At 42.2% G+C, this 24,958-nt stretch overlaps 2 protein-coding genes across 2 annotated transcripts in view; one reads left to right on the forward strand and one right to left on the reverse strand.

The window, feature by feature from the left end:
• The window catches only part of BMAL2 (basic helix-loop-helix ARNT like 2), a 32,885-nt gene extending 31,899 nt beyond the window's left edge, over positions 1–986 (forward strand). Inside the window, exon 16 of the mRNA XM_075274814.1 lies at positions 340–986. Within this exon, the coding sequence (XP_075130915.1) occupies positions 340–455 (116 nt within the window). The 3' untranslated portion in view covers positions 456–986. The remainder of the gene's footprint in view (positions 1–339) is intronic.
• Positions 987–10,421: 9,435 nt separating this feature from the next.
• The window catches only part of PKP2 (plakophilin 2), a 35,608-nt gene continuing 21,071 nt past the window's right edge, over positions 10,422–24,958 (reverse strand). Inside the window, exons 5-13 of the mRNA XM_075274858.1 lie at positions 23,164–23,371; positions 20,994–21,171; positions 17,109–17,226; positions 16,745–16,906; positions 16,311–16,484; positions 13,890–14,043; positions 13,522–13,711; positions 13,027–13,114; positions 10,422–12,652 (exon numbers count right to left, since the gene is read on the reverse strand). Coding sequence (XP_075130959.1) covers positions 12,590–12,652; positions 13,027–13,114; positions 13,522–13,711; positions 13,890–14,043; positions 16,311–16,484; positions 16,745–16,906; positions 17,109–17,226; positions 20,994–21,171; positions 23,164–23,371 — 1,335 coding nt within the window. The 3' untranslated portion in view covers positions 10,422–12,589. The remainder of the gene's footprint in view (positions 12,653–13,026; positions 13,115–13,521; positions 13,712–13,889; positions 14,044–16,310; positions 16,485–16,744; positions 16,907–17,108; positions 17,227–20,993; positions 21,172–23,163; positions 23,372–24,958) is intronic.

The following is a 24,958-nucleotide window of genomic DNA, read 5'->3' on the forward strand; positions in this document are numbered from 1 at the left end:
TTGTACAGCTGCACAGTTCTCTTTATGATGGGTCAGAGCAATTCAGGAGTATTTGATCTGATCATTAAGAGGAGTCTGCACCATAGCTTCTGAGTCTCACAACTTAGAAGGAGCAGTGCCTGCATCTTTGACCAGCACCCACTTCACCTAGTCAAGACTCTTTCCAGATTTCACCATTGAGGAGTCTAGGAAAGCTGGGTAATTCATTTTGGTAGCTGTAATGTCAAGTGATATGGCTTCTCACTTAACTGTCCGAGAAATGGATATAAATAAGAAAATTTTTCAGAACCTGACAGAAGGGGGCTCACATCGGTAACCGTATTGTCTTTGGTCGCCTAGGTGACAGCTCGGCGTTTGATTTTGAGAATGACGAAGCCGCCCTCATGAACTTTCTAGAAGCAGACGGCGGATTGGGAGAAGCCGGAGATTTACACGACTTACACTGGTCAATGTAGAGGGGCGGCCGTGGACTGCACTGACACGCACAATGCAATGTACTGTAACTACAGGGCTCGCAGCGAAAACTGATGTTTTTGTATTTTTGTTACCTGCACATTGAAGCATTTCTTACCTGACTCCTGGCTGCGCTGCATTGTGGGAGAGAGAGGGAGAAGCGCAACCAGAGCGAAAGATTTTCATACTTGTTAATAAACAGATCCTGACTTGTATAAAACCTGGGATTGTGTGTCTGTAGATTAGTGGGGATTATGTGCACAAAGGCCAGGCAAGGTTCATAGGCACATACACACGTATATAAACCGTCTGCCATAACATTAAAACCACTGACAGGTGACCTAACAAACGTGGATCATCTGTTGACAATGGCGCCTCTCAGAGGTAGGATATATTAGGCAGCAAGGGAACAGTCAGTTCTGAAAGTTGGTGTGGTGGAAGCAGGAAAAGAGAGCAAGCGTAAGGATATGATAGACTTGGGCCAAATTGTGATGGTGACAACTGGGCCAGAGGATCTTCAGTATGGCTGGTCTTGTGGGGTGTTCCCAATATGTGGTGGTCAATACCAAATGATAGAGGTCCAAGGAAGGACTGATGGGCTCAACTGTAGTGATGGATAAGGGCTAGCCTGGTCCGATCCCATGGAGAGCTGCTGTAAAGCAAACTGCTGAAAAAGGTCCTGCTGACTATGATAGGAAGGTGTCAGGACATGCAAGGCATTGCATCTGTATATGAGACTGTGTAGTCGCTGACCAGTCAGTGCCCATCACCAATGACCACAGTGAGCTGGGGGGCATCAAAACTGGACTGTGGAGCGATAAAAGAAAGTAGCCTGGTCTGAACAGAGGGGAAACCTATAGAATATGAGGTCAGAGAATTCATAGGAGCCATCTAACTAGATCCGTACCTGGTTCAGAATGTGCCCTTTGGGGTTATCGCCCTAGGTTTACTCATATAGCTGGTAATGTAATGTAGTGTGACATGGCAGCCATTTATGGGAACTACAACGACAACTTGAGGGCAAATGTGTCCATAGGTTGAACATAATGGGGGTAGTGTGAGTGGCAGCCATGAGTTACTAGGTCTTCAGATACTGAAGTCCTATCCTATACTGTTAGATTGGGACATTTTCAGAATGTCATGTTGGCCTCCTCCAGCAGATGGTGCTGTGAGCTAACCTACACTGCTTCACCCTGGAGCCTGATATAATGATCGCTGCTGATTTTCCTGTTTTTTGTATTGTGCTCCAGGTTACTGGTGAGAAGTTATAATTTGTGAACATGGCGTCCTGTGTGCGGAGGAGCTGGGCAACGGCCCAGGGTACAGAACCTGCCATTATGCCTGTAGAAAGTGCACACAGCACTGAATATGTGCCAAATACTCTGCAAATAATCCTCAGTAACATGGGATCTGTAGCATTGATACCTAACACCTAGCTTTCCTAATCTTCTGATTGGCATTGAGCTGCAATACTACAATAAGACAGATAGCCCTTTAAAAGTTGGGGTGACAACCTTTGTGACGGCAGACATATTAGTGGTCACCCAGCTTCCCAAGGAATGAATAGAGAGTCATTCTACTGATGGGGGTGGGGTGGGGAGAAATGTATCATTAAATGATGGCCTTTTAGGGATCTTGGAAAGCTGGGTGACCATTCTTTTGTTGTTAAGGGAGTCATATTGGATATCACTCAGCTTTACCTATGACTGATAAATTATAATTGTGACCCAGTTTCTCCAGGCTTTGAATGGTAAATCTTCCTACTTATACAGTGGTGTGGTAGGGGATGTATCGGTACACCTTGACTGCTCAGGAATCTAGGAAAGTTGGGTGAATTACTCTTTGAAGTGGGTGGGGGTATCCTATTGCTCATCACCCAGCTTTCTGAGAAGCTGATTTTAAGGAAGGTTACCTGTGTGACTATAAGTTTCCAGCCCTGTCTTTATATCAGCGGCTCTCAGGACGGCACTGCCTGCCTCGGGCATGAACTGGGTGCGGCTCCCCCACCTCGTCTCTCTCACCCAGGGGTGTTCTACTTAGAACTTCTGTCTGTCAGCGAACAATTGACCTCTGCTCCCCGCCCTGCTCAATGTTGTTTTATCTCACGTCTTCGGCGGCGAGATGGCGACTTCTTCATGGCAGATCACATGTACACTAGGCCAGGTGTGAACACGCCATTCACCCCCTTAACAATCTCTGTTTTGGGATTGTAGACACAAGACATTAAGGATTAGTTGTGTTTTGTCTCCACAGCGGGAAGAAGCCAAGAAACTCCTGGAGGAGGTAGTAATGGCAACAGAAGGAATAATCCAAGTAAATCACTTGGCTCAAGATGGAAGAAACAAAAGAAATCAGAAATATTGTCCTTGACTCTCTGCCCAGTCTGCAGAATATCAAATCCATTAATCCTCTGGCTGATACAAAGCCCCAAGCCCCCTGCCTGGACATAGAGTGAAATTTTCAATCTCTAACTGCATGCAGTTTCCACCAGGGGGCGCTCACGACAGACAGACTATACAGCCACCACTAGAGGGTGCTCACTTCATTCTGTTAGGAATGTGAGGACTATAAATCTGCATGGACGGAGTTCCAGCTATTGGTGGCTGTATAACTATGTATGGAGTGAGCTCCCTCTAGTGGTGGCTGTGCCAATCTGTATGGAATGAGTTCCTTCTAGTGGCGGCTGTATCAATCTGTATGCAGCAAGCTCCCTGTAGTGGCAACTGCAGACATGCAGCTATAAGGGGAATCATTGACTTATCTTTGTAGGTGATTTGCATTCTGGGAAGTGTCCTTACAGCAGGCTCTGTATAGCTGTGTAGTAGACAGATATTAAACCTATCAGTATTTCATAGGTTAATTATTACTAGACAGAGGAAACAGACTTTACCCCCGTTCTACAAGCACGTTTGCGTTGTCCAGGTGACTTTATATTGGATTGTCATCGCTGTTATAATATTTCTTATCATTGTGATCTCCATGAAGAATTTGGTCACCTATTTAAAGGGAAACTCTATACTTATTGTCATGTACTGGGGTGAGGGCAAGGAAGGTGACAACCACGGAGAGTCTTTCTCCTCCCTAGTGGTTAGTACTGTGTCCTGCAGCATTGGGGCCTGAGTTTGACTCTGTGCTCATGGTGTTGGTGGGATACCTCTCACTCGACCTCCATCATGTCTCTTCTCTCCTTTGGGTGATTCTTGTACGAAAACATCAACACTGCGGACGTTGTGGCTTCAGGCATTTCCGATGAGATATTTCATCCCCGTCATGTCCTAGAGCAGGAACTCCCACCAAATTATAATGGGCACCGACCTGCCGCAGCCTGTACCGACAGGGACGTAGTTACTGCGCACTACAGGCGGCCTAGTCTGCAATGGCTGATAACAGAGAACAATACCTTGTATTTACTTGTGCCAACAGCTCCTCAGTCTAACATAGTGAGGCATAGATTGTAAGTCCTCCTTCTCCCAAAAGGAAATCAAAGAGAAGTTGGAGGTGGGCCCTTCCATTGCTGCAGGTGATTCCTTGACAGGGTTTTGCAACATCTTATCAGATTTTTGTCCTTAGTCATACGAGACTGCTGTGAGTCACAGTAAGTCAACGGTGGCGCAGACCTTCTATACCGCCTGGTAATATGTGCAGATGATAGAAGGGTAATAATGCTACCAGTGTATGGGATCTGTGCCAAGATGAGTCAATGTCTATGCGTTCTCCCATCACCTAGATAGACGTATGAATGATTGAGGTGGAACCTTGTAGCTATCATTACTGTGAGTGGGGCCAAGGGTCAGACTGAGGCCATGATGGGCCCCTAGGCCAAGACTAGCTCATGCTACTTAGTTGTTTTGGGCATTTGAATGTACAAAGTTGTAGGGGGCTGGAGAGTCCCACCACTGGTCTACTGTATGTGACTACTTCAGTACTAGATCTATCTTTGGTCTACATGCCAACTGTAACATGAGGTCCACAACTGGTCTACTGTACACGCCAACTTCTAATCTAGATCCACCACTAGTTTACCTGTTAACTTACGCACTAGATCTATCAGTGGTCTACCTACCAACTTTATGATAAAGACCACCACTGGTCTACTGTGCATGACCAATTCAGTATAAGATCGACAACTGGTTTACATATCAACTTTAAGATGAAGTCCAGCACTTCTGAACATGCCACCTTCGAGATGAGGTCCACTACTAGTCTACCTACCAACTACAAGATAAGGTCCATCACTTGTCTAACATTAGTCTACAAGACCTCATGAAAATGAGGTCCACCACTGTCTATTTGCCTTCTTCAAGACCAAGTCTGCCACTTGGCTAAATGCCATTTTCAAGACAAATTCCATCACTAGTCTAGATGCCACTTTCAAGTTGAAGTCCAAAACAAGTCTACATGATGTCTTCAAGACACGGACCAACACTACTTTACCTTCCAACTTCAGTATGAGATCCATCGCTAGTCTACATGCCAACTTCAAGACAAGATCCAACAGTGGTCAAATTTCATGATGAGGTCCAGCACGGTATCTTCTGCCTGTTACAGGTCTCACTACCTGCATAGTCTCATCCTGTTACTATCTGTTACTAGGTTCTGTCAACCAGTTACGTTTTTCATTGCAAGTGGAGGGACCCAGTCTCATGTCCACTACTGACCCAGTCATCTGTATGACCCTGTGCCAGCTTCAAGGGTAGGTCCATGACTGACCCTATCAGATGGACCCACCCTGCCACCATCCTACTCTTCATTTCAATTAACTTTATTTAAAAACAAAAAGCACAATGGAGATTCCCTCTAATCGTGACAACTGAACATCAAAGACAACGGCTCGTAACTGGATCAGCACTGCTATATCTGGTTCTACCCTGGAGGCATTTGCTCCTCCCAAATCTTCACATCTCCGCCCTGGAACGTTGCCAAGTCTTGATGAAGAAAAAAACCTGAAAATGATCCGCCATCGTGACCTTTACGCTTGTCAGTCTGCAGAAATGTGCAAATTTCTCACTCTTACTTTTTTTTCACTTTTTCTGCCTGAGGTGAAGAGGTTTTTTTTTTTTTGAGTAAAAAGCGTTATGCTCCTCTCACAGCCAAATCTGCTTCACAATGCTATTGTTTGCTTTTTTAAAAATACTCCTTTCCATCCAATTCATAGACTATAACCCAACAGCTAAGCTGTCATACGTTCTCCCACAATGCATTGCTCTCTAGTAACAGGAATCTGCAGCTCTGGATGTGACTTGAGTATAAAACTAAAGTCACCTCCATTCTGTGAATTTCTCCTTGAATTTTTTTTTTCTTTTTCTGCCTGAGGTTTTTTCATAGTGGAAAGCTTTATACTCCAGTCACATCCAAAGCTGTTTCACAATTGCTGTTGGAAAAAGGACTATTCTCAACCATTTCATATGTTTTAAATGCTAATTTTAGTAGTGTGACTGTCGCGCTCCTACAATGCATTGCTCCCTGGTGTACCGAATCTGCAGCTCTGGATGTGATGGGGTAATGGAGAAATTAATGTGCAAACTGCTCTCTGTGAACATGAATTGAAACGCTTTATACTCCACTCACATCCAAAACTGTTTCACAATTCTACAGCTCTGGGTGTGACTTGAGTAGACCCCAACCGCATTACCGTATAGAGCTGCGTCAACCGTTCTGCTGCTCCCACTTTGAATAAATAAGCTGTATACAGACATACGCACAGCTGGCGGCTTCATAGTCTGGTGCACAGCATTGTGGAAGATGTATATTTACTCTGTATCAGGTTACCCTACACAGTGCACCGCAGATGGACATGCTCAGTGCTAAACCTGGACCAGCAGGTGGCAGCAGAGACACGTAAAGCCATACTGACAGCAGACAGGACTCCAGCAGGAGTTTGAATGCAGCTTTGGCTGTGTTTGGAGCATAATGTAACAGGATCGGTGCACAGTAGGTAGACACAGACAGGACGGTGATAACTGTTTACAACCCTCTGACTGTATTATTATGGGTTTTAGCCTGGCCTGTCTGTAATCATAGCTCCGGCGGGCATCCTGTGTACATTGGCTGTGGCGGTAATCTGGTATTAGCGGACCGCCTGAGTATAGGACGCCATTGTCAGGAACAGGTTCCTCCAGTCCTCCGGCCTAATCACTATTTATTTTCACTTGCAGGTTCACAAGTTTCCACAGCTCTGCACGTAACGTCAGTGTCTTGTATGCGAGGCCACAGAAGGGAATGTTCCTTTATTTGTATAAAAGGGAATTTACCCCCAAATTTTAAAGAATTCCTAAAGTCGTCCTCTATTCAATGCTTAATACAGCGGAGCTACCCAGCTTTCCTAGATTCTGAATCTGACTTCTTCTGTTCCCATAAATTATCAATTTTTAAAAAATTATTTCCAGGGAGAGCGCCACCCGTGTCCATAGGTTGTGTCTGGTACTGCAGCTTTCTCCATTTAAATCAATGAAGCCGCAATACCACACGCAGCCTGTAGACAAAAGAGGCGCTGTTTGTGGAAATAAAAGACCCAAAACCTTTAGGGTCAATGCATATGTGCCATAAATTTTATGCCATGGACAAAATTTGTAAAATTCTGTAAAGTATCCACAGCCAAAGCTGCATGGAAGATTTAGTATCAGATTGTCTGTCATAAATAGGGTAGTTTGATAGTCATCCAAAATTCATAACTTTTTTTTTTTTTGTCTACATAGCTATGTGAGGGCTTATTTTTTTTGCGGGACTAGTTGTACTTTTATTTGGCACCTTTTTGGGGTACATTAGCGTTTATGTTTTTGGGGGTCCATGTGAAATAACACAAAATTCTATCATAATTTTTTGCATTTTGTTTATACGCCGTTCACTTTGCATTAGGCCGGGTTCACATTACCGCCACTGTCCGCCCCAGGTTTCTGTTGTAAATTCTGGGTAAACTGGACAGGGGGCAGCTTGCTTTCATTTGAATGGGTTTTTAAAGGTGACCGCTGATGTCGATATGTGGCCTCTCCGCTTGGAAGCAGTTTTTTTTTTTTTTCACGGACACAAATAATATGAGCTCCGTGTACTTGCCGCGCACTGCCTGCACGAATGAATTGTGCGGGCAGTGAGCGGCAAGCACACGGAGCCCATTATAGTCTATGGGCTCCATGTGCTTTGCAAGCACATCACTTGCAATTGCGATTGCATTCTGTCTCCATGCGGACGGAATACAAGCGCTAGTGTGAACCAACCCTATGATGTTCTTAGTTGTGACCAAGTTTTCTCAGGAACAGATATGTTTGTTTTGTTGTTTTTTTTTTTTTTTTTTTTTTTTTTTTTTTTTTAAAGCAAGTGGCACCAATAATAACTTTGAAGCTGTCATAACTGCTGATTTATGACCAGCACAGACTCTGCTCTAATGAAGGGTTTCACCCCAATCTAGATGAAAAGTTCTACAAATAGACATTTAGTCATGAGGTTTCACAGCAATAGAAGAAGAAAGTAAAAGTCGCCCCAGGTTAGGAATGAGCGAAAGTGGGTTGAAAAAAATAAATAATCACAGGAGGGTGTTTTTTTGATCCTCTTAGAGGGGTACCCTACTTGTATACAACAATTAAACATAAGTTTAGAAACTTTACAAGATGTTTTGCTTATACCACACTTAAAGGGAATGTCACCAGAACCCGACATATCAACCTAGCCACATATATAGAGAGGTTAGGGTCACCTAAATCATAGTGTTTTCCCCACGTGAGTGGGTGCCTCCTTTGCAGAGATACAGTGTTGGCCAAAAGTATTAGCACCCCTGGTGCCATTGTCCTGCTGAAAGACCCATGACCTCTGAGGGAGACCCAGCTTTCTCACACTGGGCCCTACATTATGCTGCAAAATGTGTTGGTCGTCTTCAGACTTCATAATGCCATGCACACGGTCAAGCAGTCCAGTGCCAGAGGCAGCAAAGCAACCCCAAAACATCAGGGACCCTCCGCCATGTTTGGATGTAGGGACCGTGTTCTTTTCTTTGAAGGCCTTTTTTTTTTTCTTTTTTTTTTCCTGTAAACTCTATGTTGATGCCTTTTCTTACTTTTGTCTCATCTGACCAGAGAACATTCTTCCAAAACGTTTTTGGCTTTCTCAGGTATGTTTTGGCAAACTCCAGCCTGGCTTTTTTATGTCTCTGGGTAAGAAGTGGGGTCTTCCTGGGTCTCCTACCATACAGTCCCTTTTCATTCCGACGCCGACGGATAGTACGGGTTGACACTGTTGTACCCTCGGTCTGCAGAGCAGCTTGAACTTGTTTGGATGTTAGTCGAGGTTCTTTATCCACCATCTACACAATCTCTTGTCAATTTTTCTTTTCCGTCCACATCTAGGGAGGTTAGCCACAGTGCCATGGGCTTTAAACTTCTTGATGACACTGCGCACGGTAGACACAGGAACATTCAGGTCTTTGGAGATGGACTTGTAGCCTTGAGATTGCTCATGCTTCCTCACAATTTTGCTTCTCAAGTCCTCAGACAGTTCTTTGGTCTTCTATTCTTTTCTTCATGCTCAATGTGGTACACACAAGGACACAGGACAGAGGTGGAGTCAACTTTAATCCATTTCAATTGGCTGCAAGTGTGATTTAGTTATTGCCACCACCTGTTAGGTGCCTCAGGTAAGTAACAGGTGTTGTTACTTACACAAATTAGAGAAGCATCACATGTTTTTTCAAACAGTGCCAATACTTTTGTTCACCCCCTTTTTTATGTTTGGTGTGGAATTATATCTAATTTGGCTTATTGACAATTATTTTTGTGGTTTTCCATTGAAGACAAATTAAGTGAACATAATAATACCAAAGAATTTGTGATTGCAATAATTTTCTGGAAGAAAATTAGTATTATCTGACAGAATTGCAGGGGTGCCAATACTTTTGGCCAACACTGTATCACCATTTTTGTTAGATGCAAATGAGCTATTTAGCCAAGAAGGGCGCCTCCATTGCTCTAAAGAGCTAATTTGCATATGAGATGAAACCCCCCCCCCCTGCTATATCTCAACAACGTGGGCTCCGATTCACAAGGGGAAAACACTGTTTGATTCAGGTGCCCCTAATCTATCTATACGAGGGGCTGTGTTGTTCTGGTCACATTCCCTTTAAGTTTTTTTTTATGTCTTTTCTATTCAGAGCTGCATGTACAATTCTTTGCAGGTTTCCTGTAAAAAAAACAAAAAAAACGGAATAGTCACATGGAACTTTGCTGTTGGGCTTCATGCAGACCATATAGGGCAAATAGCTGGTTGGTAATTGCAGCTTTGGATGTGACTGGCGTATAACAGGCACTGTAGCTCAATATAATACTCATCTTTTACTTCTTATAGCTGGTATTATAAGGGAGAGTTTTTCTGATTCGGGGATTATATGTAATGTATATAAACAATAACAGGGTGCCTTTAAGACTCCTGGCGTGTCCAGATACGGAATAGTTAAGCATCGTGGCGAGTGAATACGCCGCTACCTTGTGCAGAGAATTAACAATGAGTCACTTGTGAAAACATCTTTTGTCTGGTGCATTCCTGTAACGTCTTGGTGCTTGTCGCTGGCAGGTTTTCCAGCTGCGCTATTGTTCACTTTTTGCCTTCACCTTATTATATAGCAGACAGCTTGGTATTAAGCAAATACAGGGCGTGCCAGGATCCATGTTTTATTCTCCAGTTACGGCCAGAGCTGCATTCAGACTGTCATTAGTTGGAATGAAGTACTACTACTAGTACTTTATAGACTGATAGATATGTAACCAAGTTCCTGCAAAAGGTAATGGGAAGCCAATAGAATTCAAAAGCAGCTTTGGATGTGAATGGAGTATAAGATATGGTTTAACTCATGGTCTGTACAACATAAGAAGAGCAAAATATGTGAACAATGTATGTGCAACGCTACTCAGCATGAGTTTTTTTTTGGGAGTGTTTACTTAAAAAAGCCCCTACGCATGAGTCACTTTTTTAACACATGAAACCACATCTTGAGGTTTTACAACTTTTTATATCGGTAAATGGTCTGAACGGAGCGGGTGATGCCAATGAAGCAATGATACAAAGATGCTGAGCGGAGTAACAGAAAAACTGCCCAAAATCACAAAAAAAGCAGAAAACGTCTGAGATCTACAATGTAAGAAGTTTATCTGGCACAAGCTGGGACCTTCCTACGAATGGTGGTGAGGCCCAAGACCATGGTCAGCCATAGACATTAGATAGATATTGGTCACCTCATTTGGCCGTGAGCTATTCCACCTGGGCTACCCATGAATATGCATGCTCTGCTTTGGGGAGTAAACTGTAAGCTTTTACCAAACACCTCTAGTGGTGACTTATCTTCTCAAGATCAAAAAGATTAGGCAAATTAAAGTCTGAAAACCCAATACTTCTCTTTCAAACATCTGCCATGAGGGAGAGGTGACCAAGATTAATCTAATGTGTATGGCTAACTCATGGTAGCAACAGCAGATGTGGTTGAGCGCTGCTCTACAACCCAAGCGTGTGATCGGTAATCCAAAGATGCCCATCCTTACACTACCACCATCCAAGGACATATGTACCAAGGGGACAGCTGCTATTGGAACCATGAAGAGGAGAGACTCTATGTTAAATGTGGATCTACGTTGGGCTACATGTGCCACGTCATTCTACTTTCCTACGATAGGAATGGGGGTGGAGAGCAAACCATGGGTCCTCTTGATGTAATATGGACCAGTTTGAGAAAAGGGCTTGTTTTATTGCCTGCTAGGTCATCCTCTTGCCAACTGTATGCCAGTTCTAAATATTGGAAACCACCAAATTGTATAACTGCTGTTTGGCAGTGGGCTTGTTTGGTAGGACCAGTGACAACACCGTTCTATAAAATTCATTAAAACTAACCCCATTTCACAGGTCACACCATCACTTGGTGGTCATTTACATCTCCTCCCTCTCCCATGTAGAACAACATGGCATTTTGACCCTCATTCTACTACTCCATGTCTTCTTCTGTTGGCTGTGGACCGTTTTATGTTGGTTTGACCCAACCAAGTTGAAGACTCTTCCCCTCCCCATGGTTCCCATTGCAGCTCCAGGGTCCTACACCATGGGACACATGCACTGCCCCAAACATAAAGTGTGTTTTCAAAAAACAAAAGCATACTAAACATAAGTATAACACAACTCAACAGGATCTGTAATTGGGTTACAATAGTTCATGTGGGCATGCTAGAGATAAGTCCTACATTAACCTCCTCCAGAAACTTCTTGATACTTTCTTCACAATATTCTGGTTTCTGCCTCCAAAAAATTGAGAGATGTCAGGATCCTTGAAGGGCCAAGACTTGTTTCCATGTTCTATTTATTCTGGGTACTCCTTCTGACAGGTCGTTCTTACACTTACTAATACTTTACATCTGGTGCTCAGCTCGGAAAATTTTTGGAAAGACACTTTCAGAGTTCAGTCCATGGATCAATGAACTTTCATCATCCCATTAACAACAATAAGTCCGTAAGATCATAAAAAAAACCTCAATGGGGTGGATGGAGAACTTTCCAGAAGAACATGTTATTTTGAGATATAATATTGGTGCTCTTATTGGTTCTTTTTGCTTGGTCTTGTAAAAACCAAGGCCGCCATGTAATTGTGGCGTATTTGGATCGAGTATTTTCCCGTTTCTTATTAACCATAATGGTAAGGAGTTGACTTGTATGTCATATTGTTGATCTTTGCTGAGGTGGGTCCATCATGGTTATGGCCAGTAAAGGGGACGTATGTGATGCGTGATGGGAATGAAGTAAAAAATACAAGGGCCCAGTCAGCTTGGCTAGGTCAATGGTTTGGTCTCTGGCCACAGAAAGTGACGAGATCAATGACAAAAAAAAAATTTTTTGGATAATTTGTATCTAAAAAAAAAATTCCTCGGGTTGTTGTTAATTTCAAAAACAAGAGCATTAAAATGGGAAATCCCAATAAAGTCCTGAGCTTCCCAGTCCAATGAGTCCATCGAGCCAACTTTCCAATACAACAGCCCAAGAGGTTCGTTAAAGGCATCATTAAGGCAGTAAGCGGGATTGTGGGTAACGCGGTCAGGTGTCTCTTTTTAGTCCGTTAATAGGGGTGCAAAAAGAAGTCTCCTGTATAAGCGACATAATCCACCAAGGAGGGCGAGTCTTCTCACAGGGAGTGGTGGGCCTTTGATGTTCTGGGATTGACAAAATCTGTCTTTTTAAATTGTGCCTGTTGGGTCAAAAATAGAAAAATGGTTATAACAATCCTAATCCTCGTATTAATGAGGGCTCCAAAGTTGTACCAACTGCGAAAAAAACTAAAATTCTACTTTCACCATGTAGCAACAGACAACTACAGAATTGTAATGCTAGTTTGCATGATTGCTAACTACAATTAAAAAGACTCCATCTTGGTGAAATTTTTGGATTTTATATAGCATTTGATATATTTTTATTGCATATGGATGCAGATATGAGTCAAGGCTTCCACCATTGACATACTTCTGATACAAAAGGTGTCCCCATTTTGGTTCTAACTTTGGGATACCAATATTGATGGGTGGGATAGATGCTGGAGATGATACTAACCCAAATTTGTCTTACCTTCTTATAAGCATTGTGAAGATCCTGGTGATACCAAAGGTTGTAGAGCACAAGGGAAGCAGCTTTTCCAGTCTTCGTGACCATGCCACTAAATGGGAACACAAAGGGGAAGTTTATTTTTATCTGTTCCTTGACCGGAGGCCCATAGCAAATGCAGGTTTGGGAGTGAACCAAGGTTATGTCCTATTACCAATGGCAGTCTCATTAGTTTGGTCCTTGGCTGTGGTAGACTCAGATCTTAGCTCCTGATGGGTTTTATAATGTGTTATTCCACGTTGCAATAAACCACAGCCTCACTTACATACACCTACCATTGAGACAGCCCTTGGGGCTCGGATGAGGCCAACGGCTCATGGTTTTTGTAAGGGATGGAGGAAACTCTGCAACATTGCCAAACAAGATGGAAGGAAATCAAACCAGAGAAGACTTCCACCAATATTCTTTTGACCTCAAAATGGGAATGGAATGGGATGAACATTATACACCTTGACTCACATGTCACTATTGCTGATATCAACAAGCTTGCTGATGCCTCCATATTGAAGCAGCATCTTGGCGTTGTTGGAGCTATTGCAAATCAGGTTGTTCAGTATGTAACATATTGATGCAGAAGTCTCGATGCCGATGTTGGAGTCCGGGACACGGTCTGGCAGGGCTCTCACCAGATCCCCCATTAGTTCTTTGGCTAGAAAATGGAGAACAAATTTGAATAAACAGCCAAAACCCTAATATTAGCCAAAGACAACCTCAGTTCATAGGTGGAACAACATGGTGTTCATCCAGACAAGGTTGGGTTTTTCTCTGTCTCATCTTTTACTGGTTCAAAGATAAGAAGTTCTAGACATGTCCGCAATGGTACTAACCAATCTCATTTTGCAGGGAAGAATTACGAGAGAGATTTCTCAGGAGCGAGACGGCTGTTCTCTTCACCCCAGGGTCATTTGAGAACAACATGTTCCGTATATGTTGCAGGCCGCTTTCCTTCTGGACAATGGTCTGAGCCACAGAGTATGGAATCTGTCAAGAACATAAAAAACCTCCATTGAAAACCTCCACCAACCAAACCAAAGACATAAAAGTCTAGTTGTACACGTCATTTCAGGTAGGCATTATTGGGTTATGTGCACATCAGTTAAGAGGACTTTTCACCATCTTCACCAACCTCAACTGTTTGGGGAAAAATTCCATCTGTGCTGGAGACAGAGGAGCAGCTTCTACTGAAGTATGCAAAAGGTTGGAGTTGGTGGAGGTGATGTAAAGCCATCTAAGTTTATGGCAAATTTCTGCTCTTTCCCAGGGCAACCATCAGATAGAAAGGCTTGTACCCATGAGGTCGTTGTCCAGCCATCATCCAGGGTACCATTTTCAGGCCAAGATATCTAGAGCTCTCCCTAAAAATTAATGACCTTCTGGACTAAAGTCTTTCTGGAATCATGGTCTTTTGCCTCCTGAACAAAGATGTGTGACTAAATGCAAGAAAGTCCTTTTACAATTTTAGACTACTTCTGATGTTTGGCAGAGTGATGACTGTATAGAGTGGGAGGAGTTAAGTTATTCATGGGAGGAAACAAAGAAAATGGGGAGGGGCTTAAAATTTTAAAATTAATGTCTTATCTCTGCAGGTTTTAGCGAGGATTGTGATGTACTTGGAGTTTTTGGAGGGAGCCACAGAATGTGAATGAGAAAAAAAAACTTTTGGAAGGTTTGTTATATAATATTGGTTTTTCTTGTTTTTGTTTTCTCACACTTGTCTCACATAAGAAGAATGCTTATGTAACAGCTGGAATACATCTGCTGACAAAACACAAACACAGGACCTCCCTGTACCAGACAGAACCACCCCCGCCTGGTATTTAGCCTAAAGCAACATCCTAATATCAATGTCAGAGGTCAAGCTGAAAGTGACAGGAGTTAAATACCACACAGTGTAGACAGAGGACAAAGGGCAGAACATCCATCACAATGACCCCCCCCCCCCCCCCCCCCCCCCCCCGTGAAAACACAACAATATATGCTAGAGATACCCAGGTTATACCAGCATGGCCCTTATCACTATATACAAGAAGATGTCTAACTTATACCAACTATACCTATGTAACTATATACAGCAGACACCCAGGTTATGCCAGCATGGTCCATATCACTATATATAAGAAGATATATAACGTATACCATCTGTATCTATATAACTATATACAGCAGACACCCAGGTTATACCAGCATGGTCCATATCACTATATATAAGAAGATATATAACGTATACCATCTGTATCTATATAACTATATACAGCAGACACCCAGGTTATACCAGCATGGTCCATATCAATATATACAAGAAGATGTCTAACTTATACCAACTATGCATATATAATTATATATAGAAGATGCCCAGGTTATACAGCATGGTCCATATCACTATATGCAGGAAGATATATAATTTATACCATCTGTACATATATAACTACGGTATATACAGGAGATACCCAGGTAATACCAGTATGGTCTATATCACTATATATAAGATGTATAACTTATACTAACTAGGAAGGAATATGCAAATCTGTCTCCAAAGATGTAAATAGGGAGACAGTGCCTCTGTCTACGCTGTGCTGACGAGGTCCAACCAGACCGAAACGACCGTCCGACTCCGTAGCTAAGATATTGACTTGGTAAAAATCCCACATCATGCAGTAAAGGCTTCTGGGAAAGTCGGGCATGATGTTCAGGGTGCTTCCCATAGAGGGCAGCATAACAGATGCACTGTCTCCTTATTTACATCTTGGGAGACAGATTTGCATATTCCTCCCATGTTCCCTTGCAGTGGAGCGACTATGGCTGTATAAGTCTCCACACACCTGAGAAGGTGGTCTCTCCCTAAGGATGGATATCCCCATAATCTTATACTTACTATACATATGTAACTATATACAGGAGATACCCAGGTAATACCAGCATGGTCCATATCACTATATACAAGAGAAACTATGTTATATCAGATACATATATGAATAATCTGTTGAATGTTTTCTCTGATTTCCGTTCCCTTTCATCTTCTGCACTTTGTGTTTTTCTTGCTCCTCCCAGTGACAGCGAAACAAAGAGAATATTTACAGTCACTGTCACTAAGGACAAGGATACGGGATTTATCACCAGGCAGTAAAAGATCACAGTTCACAGGTCTGGTTTTAGTAATAAACTCACGAAGTGCTTAGATACAGAGTTCAGCAGACAGTATCACACATAGTAGGCTTAGATACATGGCTCAGCAGTGCTTGGATACTTACGGGCCCATTTCCAGCTGTAAGGTTCTGCAGAGACCCCAGTGACGCCTCCTGGGTGTAATTCCGAGTGCTCTTTGCAATGAGTGACAGGTAGAGCCGAACCAGTTTGGAGCTCCACAAACACTCCACCCCTCGGGGGTTACTGGTTTCCTCAGCAAGGGGGACGTCTCTCCAGTCCTGTTGTTGGGGGCAGAATGAGAGAAATCTTATTTATTGCCCCAAAGCACCTTAAATAACTACTGACAAACTTTGTGTCTCCTTGGTTACAGACTACAAACAAGTCCTCGTGTAGTCGGATCCTACAGTCATGCACTATATCACTCCTTCCACAATATTCCTAATTTACAGACTAGATTGTCATCATGGTGAATCAATGGCATGCATAGGAGCTGTATACACAAAACGGAAAGAGTTTTAAACCAAACATGGACACCTACCTCCTTGAGCTTCCTGCTACGCGAGCCAAAACAGCCAATGTTTGTATCGCTGCGTGTCAGGTTCTGGTTCTGTGAGTGGAAGTTGTGACTGTATCTGCTGGAAACCTCCGACTCCAACTGGTAGGACAGGTTATGTAAAATACACACACAGTTCTCTGTAGCCTGGAACAAAATGATGAAAGTAACCATGTAGCGGCATGTAACGGGACGGTGGTTGTATATACTTCTGGGAAAGCTGGTCAACAACCAATATGGTCACCATTACAGCTACCAAAGCAGTGGTCAAACGGTAGTCCCATTACCCTGAAACATATGCCTAGTTATGTGGAGAACTGTCCATCTACCCTGTAGGACTAGCACTTACCCTGTCATCAGGCTTGTAGTCAGCAACACTCCGACTAATGTAATGTACCAGAGAATCAATCAGTCCGTCACATTCCCGCAAAGCCTTCCTGCCCTCAGGCCCAGCAGAGCTCATGTTCCTAGTAAGGAGGGACCACAAAATTAGTTATATTCTTATAAATAGGGGAGAGTACTATATTAGTTATATTCTTGTACGTAGTAGGCAGTATTATAGTAGTTATATTCTTGTATATAGGAGCAGTATTATAGTAGTTATATTCTTGTACATGGGGGCAGTATTATAGTAGTTATATTCTTGTACGTAGTAGGCAGTATTATAGTAGTTATATTCTTGTATATAGGAGCAGTATTATAGTAGTTATATTCTTGTACATAGGAGTAGTATTATAGTAGTTATATTCTTGTACATGGGGGCAGTATTATAGTAGTTATATTCTTGTACGTAGTAGGCAGTATTATAGTAGTTATATTCTTGTACATAGGAGCAGTATTATAGTAGTTATATTGTATATTGCAGCAGTATTATAGTAGTTATGTTCTTGTACATAGGAGCAGTATTATAGTAGTTATATTCTTGTACATAGGAGCAGTATTATAGTAGTTATATTCTTGTACAGAGGAGAAGTTTTTTTTTAATGTAAATTGTGAATCCCATATAGGGATGACAATGTACATTTTTTTTCTCCCATCAGTATGTCTTTGTAGAATAGGTGGAAATCCACGCAAACATGGGGAGAACATGCAAACTCCTTGCAGATGTTGTTCCTGGTGGGATTCAAACCCAGGACTCCAGCGCTACAAGGCTGCTGTTGCTAACCACTGAGCCACCATTTTGCCCAGTTATATTCTTGTACATAGGAGCAGTATTATAGTAGTTATATTCTTGTACATAGGGGGCAGTATTATAGTAGTTACATTCTTGTACATAGAGGACAGTGTTATAGTAGTTATATTCTTGTACATAGGGGCAGTATTATAGTAGTTACATTCTTGCACATAGGGGGCAGTATTATGGTAGTTATATTCTTGTACATAGGGGGCAGTATTATAGTAGTTACATTCTTGTACATAGGGGGCAGTATTATAGTAGTTACATTCTTGTACATAGGGAGCAGTATTATGGTAGTTATATTCTTGTACAGCCTCCTGCAGTATCTCCATATTATATAAGCTTTTCCACGTATTCCACGTATTCCTATCTGACTAGTCACTGTTGATCAGCCAGAGGGGAGAACCCTCTTATGTAACTAGGGGATTGTGCAGACTATGGAATGCCCCAGTCATTATATGTCCGCTCTGAGGCAGGTGTTACTTGCTCATTAACTTTCTTACCTGTCTGGGAGGTATAACTAGACACCCTGTGAACTCGCACATTTCTACTGACATTCCTCTGGTGGATCAAAGTGATATTAAATATCTTACATCAAATCAGGTAATTACGAGTTTGACTTTCACTGCCCTCACCCAGCAAACTCATAAATTTTATATGGGTTATGGGTGGAGCCTCCCTTATGATTGTGGTGGACATCATTGAATTTATAGGTACAAGCAGTGGAATCAGAAATAAAGGTTTGCTAAAGGTGTAATCCACTCTTTCATTTTGTCATTCAAGTGTCATTCTGCTGGGATCTCAAGCTATCTGTGGGCTAATCTGGCAGTGTTCAATTCCTCTGCAGTGCCCTCGCAGGAGGTATGTGGTATTACACCATATGATTGAATTGTAATGGAATGATTGTGTAATGTATGGACTTGCTGGGTCCTCCAGAGCTAGGGATGCTCTTTGTATCCCCTAAGCTGAGAGCTCTGAAGCTGACCCCCTGTAGTCGATCAACTTTACTACATTTTAATAATCTTTATTAATGTTTCACAATCGAATACAGCACAGTCCTCCTCACTGGAGTGCTTGAGACCCCTCCTCTGGTGATGTGACACCTGCTCACTCTGCTCTTTTTGAATTATTAATACTTTATTGTGCTGTTCGAAGGACATATAATTCTCTTGTAAAAGAGAGCAGCTGCAGTCTGGGGTGGAGAGGGGGTGTATGTTGACACATAGAAAAGTGATTCCAATATTGCTTACCAAGATAATAAAACCAATTTTTTATAGATGTAGCATGGCTCTTTGTGGCTGCAGAATTTCTGCATCATGAAACCAGTGCCCGGGTACAACAGACCACATCATAAATGCTGAGAGTGCCCTCGAGCACTGGGCAGAGACTGAGGATATCATGATGCCTTTTTTATGATATTATGTAATATCATTGACTGTCAAAATAATGAACTCTATTGAGAAGGGGGCCTTTATCTTTGTAGAGCAGAAATGGCCTCTGGCCATCAGGCTATTGTGCGGCAACTTTGTCCCCCTGACATGGGCACAGAGCCTCGTACAAATGCATTTTGAACCAAATTGCTCTATAAAGGGTGCGTAGGTATTCGAAATTCTATAACTTTTTATTGCTTTGCAAAACGAAACATCTCGATAGTACAGATGTATCTCCATGGTGACAGACTACAAATCAAACTCTGTGTAGTCTGATCCTCTAGTAATGAGCCATTTCATTACACTGGAGGGTGATTCTAGTTAGAAGAAAATAATAAACTCGCCCTCCCTAAAACTGCTACCCCTATAGTAAGGTAAGGTGCTACCTGAGGTGAAATTGTACTATAAAGTGGAGGTACGCATGACAGACTACACATGGACTGTCTGTAGTCACATAGGTCTGCATAGGAGCTGTATACACAAATGGATGGCAAAGTGGCTTCATTTGGTAGTATTAAAGCATGGGAACAATACAAAGTATTTGCAGAAGTATACACGCTCTGTAGACATCTGGTACCAGGAAGAACTGGAGTCGCCTGCTTGTTGTGACGTGCACCGTGCCCCTTACTAAGAATTCCAATCTTTCAGGCCCCGTTGTCCGTGGATTTATTTAATTGTTTATGCCTGAAAGGTCGATTGTAACCAGACGATGGATCAATGCCAAATCTGCCAACCTGATTTACAGGAAATGCCAGGAGACCTGGTGGCGCAGCACAAATGTCTACTCCCCCCGCGAAAATACTAAAAACCTCTCATCAGCTACTTGATTAATCATTCTCATTGTTTGTGGAGAAGTTTCTGATGTGACATGCCGCACCCTAACATGGGTGAGCAGAAAAATGGGCCAAGGGGGAGGCAAGAAGTTGGCAAAGCAAAAATCAATTAAATTAACCATTGAATGTTAACTCCTAAGTAAACTCAAACATCTATCTATCTATCTATCTATCTATCTATCTATCTATCTATCTATCTGTCTCCTATCTATCTATCTATCTATCTATCTTCTATCTATCTATCTATCTATCTATCTATCTATCTCCTATCTATCTATCTATCTATCTATCTTCTATCTATCTATCTATCTATCTATCTATCTATCTATCTATCTTCTATCTATCTATCTATCTATCTTCTATCTATCTATCTATCTATCTATCTATCTATCTATCGATCTATCTGTCTATCTAATAGGGACACCTATACTAGAACACCTTGCTTAGGCCCCATGCACACAGCCAAGTATGCAGCAGGATACAATTGGGTGACACTTGGTGTAACATCCGATGTGCATTCCATGATGTCCCCACCTCTGTAGGGTCTTGCAGATGATCTGTTCTGCTCTATGTTCATCGGAATGGAATGGACCATGGGTTTACACATTTGGTTGTATGCATTAGACCTTAGTGAAATAGTAACGGCTGGAGGTTATGACATGACCTTCTGCCATCAGAGAGTTGTCTAACTCTTCAGACCCTGAAGGTTTAAAGACATTGATCCTTTCTACTATGGCGATCACCCCTACATACCCTATATACAGTCCATACAGCATGGTATATCATGTCCTCACCTGAGGCAGCCAGTGGCGTTGTAGAATATATCGGGGTCAGACATTAGCTCGTTTTTAGAATACTCTCCATCTCTCCATCCAGAGCCGGGGATGATGATATTGTTAGTCAAGGTTGGCAGAGCATCACGGATCAGCATGACCTTCAGCTGGTCATTAGAGGACAAGTTCCACATTAACCCTAAAGTATCAAAGAAGAAACATTACACAATGGGCACCATGTATGACCATGGCATGTAAACAAGTGTACACAGCCAATTTAAGTTTTCTAATTATTGCAGAGGGAATGTTCTCAACCATACTGCCCCCTACTGCAGAGGCTCTGATCCTCCTCTGATAGGCAAGGAAGAAAGCCACTTCTATTGGTTGTTCTTATGCAGTAAACTCCCTCTAGTGGTGACTGTAAATAAAAAACTCCCTTTAGTGGAGTTTATATAATCTGTATGCAGTGAGCTCCCTCTAGTGGTAGCTGTATAATTTGTATTTAGTGAGTTCCCTCTAGTAGTGGCTGTATAATCTGTATGTAGTAAACTCCCTGTAGTGGTGGCTGTATAATCTGTATGCTGTTAGCTCCCTCTAGTGGTGACTGTGTAATCAATATGTAGTGAGCTCCCTCTAGTAGTGGCTGAATAAATCTGTATGCATTGAGCTCCCTCTATTGGTGGCTGCAGGTAAACAGAAACAGAATTTTATCATGTAAATCCATGTCATTGCCAGTGAATTTGGAACTCTGTATCAGCAAAATTTCTCTGGCTGCTATAAAAGTCCATGATGAATATAATCCTGACAGTTTTTCTTCAATTTACTCAGTGTTTCTAAGTTTTCCTTCTGTCGCTTCTGTTCCCAGCTCCTGACATTGTCATCTTTTGTGAATGGAAAAGAACAATGTGTTTTTTATCTCCGGGATGTCGGGTGTAACTAATAGCTTCTACGACTGCTGTACATGAGTCATCACAATCTCAAGACTTTGGAATTTTAAGCCTTAATTTTGACGGGGGAGATCGGTGAGAACTTCTCTCCTAGCAGTGTGGACGCGCCCATAAAGGCAGGGTATAAAATGTATCAAAAGGGAGTAGCTATGTATAAGTCCATATACTATGAGACAATGGAGATATGTCGCATGGGAGAGCAGTAAAACAAGGATGGTATTTGATAAAAATGATAAAATGCTGTCTGCCTACAGTCACCACTAGGGGATGCTCACCATATATATGTGGAAAACAATATAAATAAAGACATAAATTCTAGTTCCCCCTACTGGAGTCTACTTTTTGGCTAGATGGGTATTATTCTTTACCCTTCCTACCATCTGTACTCTACCACACCCTTCTAGTACATGATTTGGCAGTTATCAACTTTATGAGACGTCTGGATAAGAAAAGCAGATTTGCTATTCTATTCCCTCATTCACACCAAGCCTCATATAAACCTATCTGGGTTGCCATGTCATGACTGCCGATATGGACATTGGATCTTATTACTGTGCATCATATATAAGTACCACTAAAACAAACTATATATATGGCGGTATTACTTAGTTATGTAATACGCTCGTATCACATTGAAAGCAATAGGGAAAAAAGCAGCCCATTCATTTCTATGGGGAGCGCACGTATGCCGGCTCCCATAGAAAGCAATGGGATCTGTTTTAACGCCGCTGATTCGGAACGAGTTACACATTCAGAATCAGCGAGCGTATACTCAGTGTGAATGCACCCTATGGTTGTCATCATTAGGGTCTATTATTTGACTAATTTCAAGATCTATTCTATCTGGAACAGGGTAGGGGGTTGATACTCTACAGATATTTTTTGATTGAAAAGTTTTTCTCCTGGTGCCTGCACAGGTTCCTATCTGAAATCTGCTTCAAACTATCTGGATTGGAGGGAACCATTCTGATCATAGGGCCAAAGAATCCCTTTCGGTACGTTCTCCCCCCTACATTCACAGATATGGACATTGTTTACTATTATTGACCACTGTATGGTAGTATTATTTGAACACAATATGTCGGTATTACTTAGTCTCGGCACTATCTAGCACTATTATTTCAATCATTGTCAGAGCTATTTTATTATCTCCTTCTCACTGTAACAGAAAAGGGAGTTTGATGTCTTACATATGTTTTTGCCCCCTAGACATGTTTTTGCCCTGGAACCTCCAGAGTCCTCACCTGTAATCTGCTTCTTTATCTCCAGATCCCGGCTCTCCTTGAGTAGGTTCAGAAGAATGGGCATGGCCCGCTGCTCGCACACCTCTAGCTTATTGTCATTGTCCTCGTACACCAGGTTTCGCAGTGCGGCACAGGCGGCTCGCTGAGTGTCCACATTGGCGTTGTTCAGGAGCTGAATCAGCTTGGGAATGGCACCAAGAACGTATACCTGTAAGACAGGGAATGGGCATTGTAAAGAAGATGTTCTAAAATCATAGAAACCATGCTCTGCGCCAAATTTACATAGTGCATGCTTTGTGCAAATTTGAAGGGTTTTTCCATTAAGTTGTCTCAGTGTTGTGACACCCAGTGATCAGCTATCATCTATGCACGAACCTGACAGTAAGTTTTCAATTTCCCTGCAGCATTCCCGCTGGTAATATGAGGTATTGCACTGCTCTCAGCTGCCTGTGTAATACCCCCCTTCCCCCTTCCCTTCCTTAGCTGAGCTGTTCTTTCTGAAATAAGTTCTGGGATCAGATTCTGAATTCCAGAAGGGATTACAGGCGACTCCCTGACCAAATATCCGTGTGTCCTCTCCTAGACCTACAGTCCTGGTGTGAAATTCCAGTCATCAGATCAATCTCCATCACAGGTCTCTTATTGAACTCATGGAGTACAGATAGTGAAGGTGAGAGTCACACTAAAGGAAATCTTCTGAGTAGTATGTATCTATATAAAAATCTATGAGAAGTCCATCCATCTATCTATGTATGTCATCTATCTATTAATCCATCAATCTATGTCCGTGATGGTGAACCTATGGCACGGGTGCCAGAGGTGGCACTCAGAGGCCTCTCTGTGAGCACCCATCTGTAGAGCAAATTGTACTGTGTTGGGGCCACATTGCAGCAAATTATACTGTGTAGGGACCAATGTGGAGCACATTATACTATGTGGGGGCCACTGTGGAGCAGAATGTACTGTGTGGGGAACACTGAAGCAGATTGGACTTTGTGGGGGCCCCTTCACCAATTATATCACACAATATCTGTTTTATAGCAGACATGATGTTATTACAGGTCATAATAACATTGCACGGTCCCTGTAAAACAGATCTGTGCGATGTAAATTGTGAACATTAATTGTTCAAAATTATAACAAATTCAGTACAAAGTTATTTGTATTATTGAAAGCTCTATAAAGCCCCATTCACACAATCGTATTTTGCGCGTCCGCAATTGTGGATCCACAAAGTATTAAGATTAAATTTCCATGTTGGCACTTTGTGGTAAATGAGTGGGTTTTGGGTTGTAGTTTGGGCATTCGGTCTCTAAAAGGTTCGCCATCACTGATCTATGTAATAATTATCCATCTCATATCTATTTCTTGCAGCCCCCTATAAACCGAGTGTGTCCCTGGTAGTCATAGAATGTTCCAGGCTTGATATGAATGCAATGAGTTTTATCAAGAATTATCTAATTCAGCGGAAACTATTTTAAGTTTTTTCTAAAAAGTAACATTTATAACAAGGATTAGTCACCATGTGCTGGATGTGAGGAGCGGATACTGGCAGAACACCAGGACTCCCAGGATGCCGAAAATCACAATCGCATGAGAAACTTTATCATGGTCACAAGGTTACTTTTTGCTTCTGTCTGTTTAGGGAATGATTAAAGTTACATATCTATCTATCTATCTATCTATCTATCTATCTATCTATCTATCTATCTATCTATCTGTCTGTCTGTCTGTCTGTCTGTCTGTCTGTCTGTCTGTCTGTCTGTCTGTCTGTCTGTCTGTCTATCCATCCATC

The sequence above is a fragment of the Leptodactylus fuscus genome, chromosome 5, assembly GCF_031893055.1.
Source record: "Leptodactylus fuscus isolate aLepFus1 chromosome 5, aLepFus1.hap2, whole genome shotgun sequence".
NCBI classification, from domain to species: domain Eukaryota; kingdom Metazoa; phylum Chordata; class Amphibia; order Anura; family Leptodactylidae; genus Leptodactylus; species Leptodactylus fuscus.